This window comes from Pollicipes pollicipes, unplaced genomic scaffold, assembly GCF_011947565.3.
Source record: "Pollicipes pollicipes isolate AB1234 unplaced genomic scaffold, Ppol_2.1 Scaffold_3087;HRSCAF=3621_pilon_pilon_pilon, whole genome shotgun sequence".
Taxonomy (NCBI): Eukaryota; Metazoa; Arthropoda; class Thecostraca; order Pollicipedomorpha; family Pollicipedidae; genus Pollicipes; species Pollicipes pollicipes.
Window position 1 is genome coordinate 21,548,163 of NW_023596225.1, and position 14,389 is coordinate 21,562,551.

Below are 14,389 nucleotides of genomic sequence, written 5' to 3' on the forward strand. Positions count from 1 at the left end.
ATGCATCGGCCCTTCCTTACGCGGAAGGCCCTCTGACCACCGCAGTTGTTTCCTGATCGATGCTGGGTCTCTCATTGAAGCAAACTACTCACTTATGGTGCATTATTTGGTGGTATATATTATAGACGGTGCATTCATATATTCATATATTATGCACGGTGCATAATATATTTGGCATATATTACACCCGGTACATTCATTTGGTGTCCAGTGCAGAAAACCCTCGACTCCCGTCCGCTCAGGGAGGGGGGAGGGGCATGCCAACACAGAAACCCGTGTTAACCATTGCGGGCCCGTGCACAGCACAGGGACTCCTCATTGTTTCAGGGGCCCCACCAACCTGTGCAAGTCACGGGCCCTGCCTTGTCCCTGCCTGGAGAATGGAGCACAGGGCCCAGTCCGATGCAGAGACGACTATCCGGCATTGGTGGTCTCTGATAGACATCCCCTGAGCTAAATATCTTCACCTTTTTCAAGACCAAAAGGTAGGTACAAAATGATGCATTTTTACAACACTGCACTCATTTTGGCGCTGGAATTTATCGTCCGACCGAGTAAGTTCGTGACAATGATTGCACATTGCCGTGCTGAATTAGTTCAATAAACGGACAAAAAAAGAAAACATTTGTATCGGTGGTTGACGCAAAACGCCCAGCATAACGTTCTTTCCCTACACACTAGAAATACAGCATTGGCGTATCTCACTGCATGCAGGAGAATGAGATAACATACGCCACGGTTGACACCATATGCGTTTCAAATACTTTGAGGCGTGTGCAAACACCTAGAACACGTGCTGTTATTTCTAAGTATCCCCAAGTGTTCTGAGATTACAATAAAGTGGACTAACTAGTACGTGCACAACAACACGACCACGTGCTACACTTACCACTTCCCAAGGCATGCAAGACGAGGCAAAAGGAATAAAACATGTGTGTGCAGGGGTGGTCCAGGATTTCGTCGAGAGTAAATAGCCACGTATCTCTGTAGTGCCCTTCGAACTTCGTGCCCGCTCCCATCACAAAAGTCCCCAGATTTCGGTCACTTTATGTTCACATTTTTATTTTTATCAGGTAACCATTTCCACTGGTCATCGTGGAAGGCTGAAAATAATAGGTACATATTAGCATGGCGCACATCATTCTTATTTCTTTTTGCTTAGCTCTGGCCAAGATTTTGGCGCTCCGCTCACACGTCTTACTTATATCGTATCTTGATGATGATTGCATGATGATTTGGGGTTTTAAGGCGAATCGACTGCTGTAGTTCATGCAGCGCCTCTATCGTATCTTGAATAAGGCAGTGCTACAGTGCCATCTGTCGGCCGGCAATACAAGTTTCTCATCGGCCGACATGACGGTTGTGGTCAAGGCTATAGAACAGAGTTGTCAAAAATCTCACCTTAACGTCGCATTGTGAACTGCCCGTAGCATGCTGGTCAGAGTACGTCGCGTCGACGAGAAGCGCGAAAGTGCACATGAGATAGCGCTAGCGCAGTTATCAGCTGCCAGTGCAACACACATCTCGTATTCCAGTTTCGATTTTATTCGGTCGAACTCCCGCCAGCGTTTCACTCTGGCAGTTTGTGCGCATCGGCGATCTGCAAAGATGAGGCGTCCAGTTTCAAATATTTTTGACCTTCACGGCGAGTGCAATCATGTGCATACTGTGCCATTATGGTAGTACTATCGGCCGGCAAAGAAAATCATACATGGGCAGATATGTCGTTTCTTTGTATTTAAATCTCCCCATGACGGCACATAGTGCGACTGTCCGTAGGGTGATGGCCAGAATACCACGGCTCGGAAGAAGAGACTTATAAATGTTTGCGAACAGTTTGTATGTGTGCATCCGATAGCATTGGGTCGTCATCTGCAAGTGCACCACACGTGTCTGAATAGGAAATCCCAGTTGTTCGGTTACCCCCCCCCCCCCAAGCATTTTTTCGCAATGCTGTGCACAGCGTCTATTTGCAAAGAAAGTGTTCAATTAAAAAGACCATCATGCGCGGATACAACTAAACGCGCACGACGTCATTGAGGGAGAACTACCGGTCTCTCATGTCAATTGCTAATCGGTTATAGGCAATCTAATCTAATTGCTAATCTAAAATGTGGTATATCGCGAAATTACGAAAATGCGGATGACACTCAAGGGAACTTGGTCAGAAATTATGAGTGAGCGAACTTCTTTTGCTAGGGACAGGGTACGCCGAGTCACAGCCCTGTCCTTCGACGCGAAATTCCCGATCCGCTATGCCCAATCTAACGTCGCCAATGGATCCCCCTCGGCGACTAGGACGTGAAAGGACCGGCCGAAAGTCGGCAAGACATCACCTTCAAAATTTCCCCATAAGTGCGAAGTGGACACGTGCTAGCGATAATGATGTCAGTGGTTCGGCCGTACACTTAATACACGAGCTCCAATGGTTTCCTTATGGTAGACAAAATAATAACGCCGCCGCTCGAACCACTGAATATATTTAGGACCTCACATCACGGGGCACATTATTGAAAAAAGAAACAGAAACATGGCAGCTCCCAGAGCCGCTGCTGCGATGATGCGGACGGTGCTCCGGAGTTCCGCGCTGTACCGCCTTTCAGCATTTTCCTATTCTCAAGACGTAGTGCCGAGAGGCGTCTCAGCACTTTATTGTAGCGTTAAAAACATTCAGTAAGTGTTTAAACATTTGCGTGAATGGTGGAGACAGTCCGTACGTGAGCGGCATCACCTACTGAGCCAGCCGAGTTAACAATTTTCAACCTGATGGCAGTGATGTGGGCGGTAAAGCTTGAAAGCATGATCAATGCAGAACATTCTGAACCGATAACTGATGACTGATGGAGGGATAGCAAGACAACAAAAAATGTTGCATGCTAGGCATTTTTGGTATTACCAAGGAACATCAAAGGTGGATGACACCAGTAATAAGGGTTGGTAAGGCCAAATTGGGATGATTATTTGCACACTGTTATTGGCAGATAGAGCACACATTTTGATAATGCATGTAAGGCCATATTTTGATTTGTTTTGCCCTCTCACCTACTGAGGGCAAGGGAGTTGAAGTTTCAGGGTAGGTAGCTGTAAGTTGTTCCAGATAGGTAGTTTCTAGTTGTAGCTTTCCACCTTGGACAGGATGTGTCATGGATCATTTAATTACCATCATAAAAAATAGATGATCAGCATCTGGTTTCCAGTATTTTCATTACATAGAAGACAACAGACAACAATTTCTTGATCTGAGCATTACAAATGAGAAGATAATAGTTTCTTGAGTTTCTACCAGATTATACCAGTCTTAGCCAGGAAAAACCCCAAGCAGAAAAATTGTTTCAGCTGGCAGAAATGCCAGCTTAGGTTGAGTGTGACAGAACAACCACTTGCACTGCCTATGATTTGGGCAATGCCTTGTTGCCATGTCAAATGCTCTGTTTCTCATTCTGGTTGACCTCTTCCATACCAGATTTAACCTCACAACTGCAGGCTTCATATATCCTTCTGCAATATAGGCTGTAAAGAGAGAGGTACACAAAAACAATATATGTTAACTTGACATGCAGAGTAGATAGGTAAACCCTCTTAGATTATTTATCATCAATATATGTTTTCCCATTTGTCCAGGTCATGATGAGTGTTAAAGTGCACAAATGCAAACTTCTCAGATGTTTTGAACTTGTTAAGTTTGTGAGGTCAGCTATTGACATTTTATTTTTGTGCAGATTTTGAGGAAGTGTACTTCAGCTGCTTGAGCAGGCATGACCCATTCATGAAGGCTGCGAGGATAATATGCTATCAGTGTGAAATGAATATGAAGACTAGCCTAATCTAGCTGTACCTAGTTTGACATGAAACTGTGAATCTGTGTTATGTGATAAAGAAGACATATGTCTCATAATTTTAAAACATGCCTAGGTATATGTTAGTATCATAAACATCACTTTGTCATAAATTTAACAAAATCACAGCTGATGCTAGCTGAGGGGGAAGGTAACACCTGCAGCTCCATGTGTTAGCATTAATAATTATTCAAACATTGAGTTGTGTAATGAACAATTTGAACACTTTCTCTTGTGAAGGATGCTTTAAGAATGCCTGAGACATCTGAATTTGTCAGAATTTGAATCTAGATGCTAAATTTTGTACTTAAGTTAATGTGAGATTTGACTGGTGTAAAAATGTCCATGCTGTAAAGCAAGGGTGTGTTCTGTGAGCTGTTTGTAACATGTATATTTATATTTTCATTTATCAGGCATGAACTTAATCCCCATCACTCTGGTATTAAGGCCACTTTGATCAAGCAAAAATCATGGACAGTGGTGTCAACACCTCAACCTACTAGGAGGCCCTTGTGTTATCCAGAGGAGGGCCTGCTACCTGACATGTCATTTTCTGTATGTTGAGTCAATCCTGGCTAATTCTAGGTATTCTGGGGCAGAGGCCTGGGATGCATCTAATGTGGTAGGAAATATCCCTCCCAGCCTCCAGAAACTATATGACAAGGACAGTGTTAGCCATCACCACACCTGGGTTGCCCATCTGGTTACAACATAGTGGCACAGGTAGCCCTGTTGGCACTTTACCCCCAGGGGAGAACATCACCCATGCAGAGCTCCAGAGCAGTGGCATTGTTGCCCGCAGCGTCGCCTATATCACTAGTGTCCATCTAGAAAGTGCCCGTAACAGCTACACCAAAGACAGTGCCATCTAGAGCAGGAGTGCGCAGCACCGCTCGCGGTGTGCGCCGGTGGCGCCATCTGAGGCGGGCAGAGCGCCATCTGAGGCGGGCCGAGCGCCATCTGGCGCGAGCCGGGCGCCATCTGAAACGGGCCAAGGCACCATCTGAAACGGACCGGCCGCCATCCGGCGCGCGGCACGGCGGCCGCGCCTCGACGTAATTTAGTCCGCTGGGAGCAGTCGTCTGTCCAAACGGCGAATAGTCCAGACAAATGCCTCGTGTCCGTCACCCTGGCTTATGCATGAGTTGCTTCTTGAGCCGTTCTCGCCCATGGCTGGATGTAACGTGTGCCTTAAGTATGCCACTGCGGCATTTGCTCCTTCACAGTGATGTGCGGCGACATAGCAACGGTGTACCGATCCTGGTTTTTGATGACCTGCGTAATGGTCGTATCACATCTGCAGTATTCCACGCATCGGACACCCGTACAAAGACCCAGACTATAAGCCGTGCGTCTGCGAACGTCATACTTTTGCCGAATGCGCCGCTCTTTTTAACAGCTTGCGGCCGAGCATACAGCACATCATATATTCTGCCATTCACTGCCTGGCCACGCTGAATATGCCTTTTTGTCGGGAATAGGAGCAGAATCAATTCTGACTGGATTTTTCAATGCCAAGCACGCAACATTTTGTCTTATATCTATTGGTAATGAACTGTCTATAGACGATCTTGATTAGCGATGCTTTATCGACCGCAGGCCTCACATATGCCAGGATATTTAATGTTATGTAAGCAAACATACCGTAGGTATGATCTACACTATGAAGAGTACATTGTTTTAGATCCGAATTTGAGCACCCCTTGGTGTGCATGACACGTTATCCTTTTCCTCATGACGTCGCCTGAACTTGACGCCCGTCCGGCGTGCTGAAAAACTCCTGAGTGAACAGACCATTACGGTAGGCAGGTAAATCCTTCGGCCTGCTATCGGTGTGTCATCCGTGGTACGAAACTCACCCTTCCAATAGGAGACTGGCTGGGAGGCACTGTTGTCGTAATGTAAATGTTGTTATGGGAGAATCAGACACCAAATGACACCTCATTTTGTCGCAATGCAGCGCACAGAAGGAGGCAGTCCGGTCACCTCAGCCCGCTGTTGCCACCGCCGGCCGTCGGCAGCGAGCAACGGCGCACTGTGACGCCCTCCTTCTGCGGCCAAAGCTGTCTCCAGCCCTCCTCGACTAGCCCGCCGCGCGAGACCTGTCTCAGCGCTGGCCGACACTCGCTGACGGGCGGCGCCGCGCTGACGCTGCCACCCTGTAGCCCGACCTGTCAGCGTGCACCGCTGACCTGGTCCGCTGGCCTGTGACACCGGCCGGGACTGTTGCAGCGAGGGCCGGGGCCTGCGGGCGGACGGCCGGCGCGCCTTCCCGGCCATCTACACGCGCACCGGCGACGCCGGCACGTCGGCCACGTTCACCGGCGAGCGTCGGCCCAAGGACGACTGCCTGTTTGAGGCGCTGGGTACCGTCGATGAGCTCTCGGCTACCATCGGGTGAGCCTGGCTGATACATGATCAACGGCGTGAAACGTCACTGCCTGCTGTGGTAATGCACATGTCATTGCTTGTGAAAAAGTACTTGGAATTGCTTGTAAGATCATTATTTTGTGAGCGCTACAAATCTGAATAATTGTTTAATGGTCGAATCGAATAGCATTTTCAAGGAATATTCAGTTGCCACTGTATGCTAGATGCATGAGGATTTCTGTCAATTTCAGCCGCCAAGTTTGTTTCCATCAGTCCCGTATTACGAACGGGCATCCTATCCCGCCGATCATGGCACGATCCCAAACTACGCCACTACAGCTGCCGACCGAGGTTATCCCGCCAGGCCTGACCGTCCAGCCCCGCCCCGTTGCCTCCAACTTCGCTGGACAAACTCCGCCTGGCAGGCGCTGTGCTTAAATCTCTGTGGCCGCCGGCCGGATGCGCGGTAGTTGGCTTGGTGCGACGCCGGAGCTTTGATCCCGCCGCCGACGATGTCATTGTACGCCGCTTCCCAAGCGGCCGCATCTGTTGTAATGTTAAACTGCAGTCACACGACAGCTAACAGCACGTGGATAGCACAACAGTATGGTGGAAATATGTGGTATCTGCTGAAGGTTAGAAAGCCTCAACACTTCCAGCCGTTTGCTTTTGTGCACTGTGATGTTTAAAACAAGCGTTCATTATAATGCTAAGATGGACTGGGCTATTTAAGTATGTGGAGCAGCCATGGAAATACATTGTGGAAAAGCCCAACACTTCTGGCATCGTTCCGCGGTGAACGAAACGTTGTGATTTCAAACACTTTGAGACACGTATTGATTTTTGCTCTCTTTAAAGGTATGCACAAAACATGACATGCCAATAAAAGCGATGATCATGATCTCTGCTGTAGGTCCTATCAGTGCGGAGCAGCATATTTTGTTGCAAATTGGTGCTCCATTTGAGACGGCCATTTGTGTTGTCTAAACTGTACAAAGATAGCCCATTTAGCTGCCATAGAAATCTATCACGTTGTGACCTGTTTCATGTGCTATTTTCTATGTGATGGGTAAAGAAAACGTCCTTTACCATGCATGCTCATCAGCCTACAACAGCTACCATGTACGATATTGTTGGCCAAGCAACACCTCTCACCAATAATCGTTGTTCCAGTCCAAATCACATCGGGCTGGACATGCCTTTGTATTGTGTTAGTGTTGCCGGCATTCCGAATTTTCGCTACATTGGTGCCAGACAGTCTTTCTACGTTTTATTGTTTTGCTGGTTTCTGCCGGTTTTCTCACCAGTACTGTGCGACTGCCAATTTTAACAACCGGCTCACAGAAACTTTCATTCGCCACCAGCCGTAGGGCCCGGCCGCCTCCGACAGTGTAAGAACTCCAATGGAACCGCTTAGTACAGTACGATACATGGCTTACAGTACATTCATGGCCTAACCCCACATACAAAGGTAGTTGTTTTCGAGTGGGTGGAAAGTGGCCTCAACACCACACCACACCACACCACACCACACCACACCACACCACACCACGCACGCACACACGCACCCACGCACACACGCACGCACGCACGCACGCACGCACGCACGCACGCAAACGCACACACGACCTCCGGCAGGCGGTCGATCTCGGGCGTCAGCAGGCGCTTCGGTTCGTGGGCCGATGCGGAGCGTGCGGAGGCGGCAGAGCTGGCAGAAGTGAAGGACGCGTGGAAAGCTTTTGTCGGGCCCACGGTCCCGGCTAGTGGCTTCCGCAGGGGAAGCTGCGAACGTGGTCTCCCTGCCTAGACATAAGAGTTGCGGAGTGAGCTGTGGACGGCTGCCATCAGTAAAGGATTGCTGTTTTTTGGTTCAGTGCAGGAAGAGCTCAAGACTCGGAGACTACCGGAACAACGTTTCTTACTCCGTGTGTTCAAATATTTAGATGTTTTGCCTATAGCGACGACCGAGAGAGAGCTGAAAGCCATTACAGGCTCACCGAATACCACGCTCAGCCCTTCGTGACTAGAGCTAATGTTTCCAGTTGGGCTGTCATACTGCCCCAGACGCGTCGAAGCCACGCTACCGGCCTTGCGCACGATAGATAAACGAACTCATTTCCAGGGCCCCGACCGCATTGCACACCAGAAACCATTCTTGTGCGGATCATGGGTGCTGAAGTCAGCTGCACTCCGTCTTTCGCAGGCGTCGTGGATAGTTTTTCGTCTGGCTATTCGCTTGCCTTCTGAGTTGAAGGATCCGACGGTACAAGGTGGCAGCGGCCGCATCTTGCGGTGGCTAGACATCAGCCTGACCTGCCTTGTCAACCACCAAGTCCTGCCTGGGCCCGTGCCACGTGAGGTGGCAGGTGCCTGCCGTTTCTGACCCGGGATAGGGAGGTTAGGTTGACCCGCACCCAGTCACGCCTGAGCTCGTGCCGCATTGGCTGGCAGGTGCCTGTCGTTTCTGACCCAGGGAGGGGAGATCAGCTTGACCTGCGCCCAGTCACGCCTGAGCTCGTGCCGGGCGGGGTGGCAGATGCCTGCCGTCTCTGACCCGGGAGAGGGGGAGGTTAGCTTGACCTGCGCCCAGTCACGCCTGAGCTCGTGCCGGGCGGGGTGGCAGATGCCTGCCGTCTCTGACCCGGGAGAGGGGGAGGTTAGCTTGACCTGCGCCTAGTCACGCCTGAGCCCGTGCCGCGTGGGATGGCAGGTGCCTGCCGTCTCTGACCCGGGGGAGGGGAGGCTAGCTTGACCTGCGCCCAGTCACGCCTGAGCTCGTGCCGCGCGGGGTGGCAGGTGCGGCCATTAGCGCAGGTCCGGCCGGCGGACGCCGCCGCGCTGCCATTAGTCCGTATGTCAGGCGTCGTCCCCGGCCAGCCACGGGCGCCGCCGGCAGTGGCAGCGCCGGGCAGACAGACCGGGCAACGCCTCCGTCGGGCTAAGACTTCCTGGAGTCATGAGTCGAGGGCACGGGATGACTAGGAGAGGATGGGCTCGAGAGCGGGGCTTTGACTGACCGTCACAGCCGAGTCGATGTGGGACTGGCGGCGGCCAACTTTCTGAGGACGATGTTCCGTTTTCAGACACGACGCCATCAGGCGGAGGAATTCATTGGGTGAAGTTTGCGGAGCAGTCTTTCAGTCAGCCAGTCGTTACCCCGGAAACTTGACGTGGGGAGGGGAGATTGCTGCAGGTACCACTGCCGCGCGCTGTAGAACCATGGGAGACGACGATCAAACTTGTACCAATCACAGTATCTCTTTAAGAGAAATCTGCCGGCTTTTCCCGCAAGGCTCCAGCTTTCCTAGTTTGCGAACGACAGGAGGTGCGGGCGGCATCGCCACCTCCATCAGTCCTTAATTATGAAAAACGGCTGGCCTGGGTGAAGGTTAACTTGAATCGGCAGTGCTCTAAAGTTTTGGCCAGCCGAGGACCGCGGTGATGCTCCACGTTTTGAGAACGGTATTTCGTGAGTGATGTTCAGGTGCTTTCGGGCAGAGGGTGTGCACGACAGTCGTGCATCCGTGGCTGAGAGCACCGCAGGCTCCCATTGAGAACAACGGCTGCGTCATCAAGTAAAAGAACACACACGTTCATTGTAAACCATGGTGGTTTAAAATTCCCACAGACAAACTGAAAATACTGCAAACGAACATGCAATGACACACGAAAACCCCAACGGGTTATATGGGTCATATATCATTGGATGTGCGTGTACGGTATCTCCAACGTGTTTGTCGTACTTTTTACCTTGGTTTACTCGACGTGTGTCTGAAAACCGAACTGAGAACCTCAGACGGTTGCAGGGCGGCGAAAAGGACTGGGTTATGAACCATAGTGTATGTGTTTTGGGTTTAAGATAATATAAAAATCGGATATGCTCTCTACAGACAAATGTGTGATGTTTAATGAATTACACAGGCCTGGATCAAGGTAAACCATGTGTAGGAGGCGCCAGTAGCATTGCTTTTCTTCGTTTACCCACCACTTGCCTCCCCCATCTTTGAGTACGTGAGTGCGCTTCAGGAGGGTAGCTCGGATGCATATCCAACATGATACATGCATAATGATCTGCGACTGGATTTCGCATATTTACTTCACCCTTACCTACGGCATAGATATACCGCAAGTCCTCGCTCCCTTTCAGCCGCATGCCACGCAGATGGCCCAGAATGATTCTCATCCTTCTGGGAGCTGGCAGTCGCCTGCAATGGTCATTCTCTTCATGTGGTGAGCTTGCTTCGACGCACACATTATGGAGCAGAACTAAATATACGCTGGTAGCACCTGCGATGCATAGTTGGCAAGTAATGCAACAGTGTGCGCCCCATTTTTGGTTCAGTCGCCCCTGCCAAAGAAAAACTGTACACACGGGTTTATGATATCTATAATTATGATCTGTTCGCATATGAATGGACTTGCTATCTATGTTGCCCTACAATGCACCGGAGATGTGCTGTACATTCTTGTACGTTGTGCCTTGTAAGGTCGCTGACCCATGGCAGGTAAAAGTCAGACCATAGCTTCAGCGAAGGCAGTTTTTATAGAATCGTTCAATCTAATCCAGCAACGGAGTGTTGGACGAAGCCATACATGTCTGAGATGCTTATTTAGGCAACACGACAATGGAATGAACAAATTACATTGACCTAGGGCCAGGTATGAAGGTCAGACCAAGGTCAAAACCAGCCTGTGGTATTTCTCTAGAGCTTGCTGCATGGGGTAGTTTCTGGAGTCCATCTCGAATTTATTGATAACAGGAACCACATTATACACTTTCCATGGGCTTCTTAAAGGGCAGAATAGGTCACTGACATACAATGACACTGGTTAGCATTTGGTTTTTAGGAACATACTGCCTAGCTTAATCTTTGTCGCTTTTTCAAATGCAAAACTCAATGCAGCCCTGTATGATTTTGGTCACCATGACCTTTAAAAGGTCATACAAGGTCGCTGACCTTAAATGAGCTTGTGACAGTCTGCTTAGAGCAAGGTCCTAGGGGCCCTTTGAAGGCCAACCCGGAAATTAACCTTGCGTGACCTTGTGTGACCTTGTATGACCCGAAGGTCATAACCTAGGAACCTCAACCTTTGATCTGAGTGAGTTCACGCACAGGTCAATACACCTTGTGAATTTGGTGTATCTAGCTCTCTTAGTTCCTGAGATCTCAGAGAGGATCAAATTGACCCACCCACCGGAGCGAAGGGTATCCAACCGGCCACCCTGGCGCGTGTTAAACCGCCTCAGCGCCACTGCTGTCATTGACATTTTCACAAAGGCGTGCACGTCATTTCCATGTAAATTTACGGCATTTCGTGACGCTGCAACGAACATTTCAGGAGCAGCGAGCAAAACAAACATGAAATATGAAAATCTGCCCCCAGAGCGATTAGGTTTACACAACATTAACTCGTCATCGCTTATGTCATGCCACAACCCAGATCGCAGGTCCTGCTACGACGGTCGACGCGCTGGAGCGGCGCGCGCGGTCGTGGCACCAAGCATCGCTGACACCAACCCTGTCGACAGTGCTGGTGCCCAGGTTCTGGCCTCGCTCGGTCGCCTCTGTAACACCGGCCGGACTGCCGGCAGGCTGGCACGCGTGCTGGTGGCACGGCTCCGCCCGCGCTCGGCCGCCGCTGTGACCCCGGCCGGACTGCCGGCAGGCTGGCGCGCGTGCTGGTGGCACGGCTCCGCCTGCGCTCGGCCGCCGCTGTGACCCCGGCCGGACTGCCGGCAGGCTGGCGCGCGTGCTGGCCAGGGACGCCGGCCACCCGTACGTGGCGCGGCTGGAGCGGCTGCAGTGCGCGCTGCAGGACGTCGGCTCGCTGGTGGCCACGCCGCGCTCGTCGGCGCGGCCTGCGCACACGCGCCGCACCGGCGCCGCCGTGCCGGCCGCATGGGTCACCGAGCTCGAGCACTGGATCGACGAGTATACCCAGCAGCTGCCGCCGCTCGACAACTTCATACTGCCGGTACGGTGGCGCCCAGCCGGCGCAGGGTCACGCACAGGGATCCACGAGGTCGACGTCGGGAATACGTGAGGGGGGCTCGCCAAAAGGCCAGCTGAGGGATCCGTAAGCTATGGTAAGGGTTCAAATTCCAGACAGAATATGGTGATGGATTTAATGCAGGATATGGGGATGAGTGACAACAGAGGGCATGCCCAGTGCTGATCCTGATGTGCATGGCGATTGGTGAGGGCTCGCAAAGTGGCGTGACACGGACCCACCCTACAGCGCATTGTGCGTGGTCACACTAGGTCATATGTTGGGGGCTCGCAATAATAGCAATATGGCGAGTGTTCGCAGCAGAGGATGTATTGAGCAGTCACACCCCAGGATAGGACCAGCGATCACGCAATATATCGGAGCGGACACGTTAGCGCGCACGATCGGGTGCTCGCATGCAAAGGTTCTGTGGAAGAGTCGCACTCAACGAAGTGGCGAGAAACGACAACAAATGATAATGAAACGGCTGACACTGGATGAGTTGGTGCGAAATTAGGCCGAAGGAAGGCTGATATCGTAAATGAGGCGAGGGATATCATTGAAGGGGACGGTTAGAGCCCGCAGTTAGTGGAGTCAGTGAGAGCTCGAAGCGAAGAGGTTTCGTGTTTAAGTAAACGATGTGCGCTCACACTGCCGTGGTGGTGGATAAGGGAGGGCTAATGCAGGTTCGTATTACAGATGCTCAACTTTAGGCTGTTGTATGCTGATGCGATCCTAAGTGCGCAGAGTGTTGGCGGAGGCTGCGGGAAAGTACAGAAACTTCACCTACCCGGCATGAGTTGGTGGGAAATGGGCGTGTGCTGGGAATGGACTCCATGAATCCTGGCTTCGTTTAGTCTTCCGCCTCTTGTCCAGAAACCTGCAGTATTGATAGCTCTCATAAATCATTGCTACCTCGGAGCGATGCGGCGGCTTCTTCCGCATCATGAGAATGACTTAGATTTCCTGAAGCGGCTGCAGCAGTGACGGCGGGAACTGGCAGGGGGAGCGGGTCACGGAGGAGAGTGGGATGTGCTTACGTTACTATGGCATTATTCGTGTTGGTTTGGATCTGCGTGACCTTTTCTCCTTGAGGGAATCAACCGCACATTCAGTGTTAGGGAAGGTGAGAATGGGGATGCCATTCGTTGCTAGAATCGATCCAAGGTATTTTAATTTGTTGGAGAGGTGAGAATGAATATGTATGTCAGAATGTGTATCTAATATGAGATAGTGATATCGGATGTCACTATCGGATCATGGATGCGTGCAAGTCCTGCGCATCACAGACCTTTGGGTGGCTTATCTCCCAACACCTTGACTGTGAGTGCAGACGTTTCTGTCTGCCGCGGTTGGCCCTCTGACAAGGGTAGCAAATGCCGGCCATGTGCCCGTCACACTGCCGCGCACTGTCGTACGTGGCGTGTCGGACCAAGCCGACCCGGCAATTCTACTGGCGCCACCACCTTCTGTCCCACGTGCTCTGTGGCTGGAACTGGACCTGGATTACCCATCGGGCTATCTCGCGCCGGGTCGTCAGTCAGCGGCGCTGTGAGGTGACTAGGGTTGTCACGTGACCTCTGTGCTGTCAGTCAGCAGCTCTTTGAAGCAGCAAGGAGTCATTGCATGACCTGTGTGCCGTCAGCCGACAGCTCTATTAGGCGGCAGGGGGCCATCCCATGACCTCTCGGCAGCCAGTCAACAGCTCTAAGGTGTCAGGGGTCGTCCGTCGACCTCTGGGAGTCCACAGCCGGCGGGCTGGCGTTCCACAACCTCCGTACAACCTTTTGTTTACTGCTATGTCAAGTCCGGTGTCAGGAGGCCATTCCGTGACCTCTGGCGTACTCTGTTCATTGTGTTGCAAATCCGGGGGTAGGTGGCCATTCCGTGGCCTTTTGGGCACTATCTTGCTAGGTCCAGAGGTCGGGTGGTCGTAGCGTGACCTCTGCGGCCCCTGGCCGCTGATGTACCCAAGTCCCTTGGTAGGGAGTCATTCGATGGCCTCCAGGAGACTGTCCAAGGTCTGGCCAGATCCGGCGGCCGCGAGTCGCACCGTGACCGCTGAGGTCACCCTGTCCGCTGCGCTGCTGTGCCAGATCCCTAGGTGGGGATCACCTTGTGACCTTTGGGAGGATGCCGGCATGCCAGGTCCAGCGGCACGCTGTCCTCCCGTAATGCCATGTAGAACAGGC

General features: G+C 51.5%; 1 protein-coding gene across 2 annotated transcripts in view; it reads left to right on the forward strand.

Moving 5' to 3' along the window:
* The first annotated feature begins 2,547 nt into the window (after window positions 1–2,547).
* LOC119114857 (corrinoid adenosyltransferase) overlaps window positions 2,548–14,389 on the forward strand; it is a 33,456-nt gene continuing 21,614 nt past the window's right edge. For both annotated transcript variants that reach the window (XM_037238907.1, XM_037238906.1), the window contains exons 1-3: window positions 2,548–2,673; window positions 6,069–6,233; window positions 11,948–12,182. In XM_037238907.1, coding sequence (XP_037094802.1) covers window positions 2,558–2,673; window positions 6,069–6,233; window positions 11,948–12,182 — 516 coding nt within the window. In that variant the 5' untranslated portion in view covers window positions 2,548–2,557. The remainder of the gene's footprint in view (window positions 2,674–6,068; window positions 6,234–11,947; window positions 12,183–14,389) is intronic.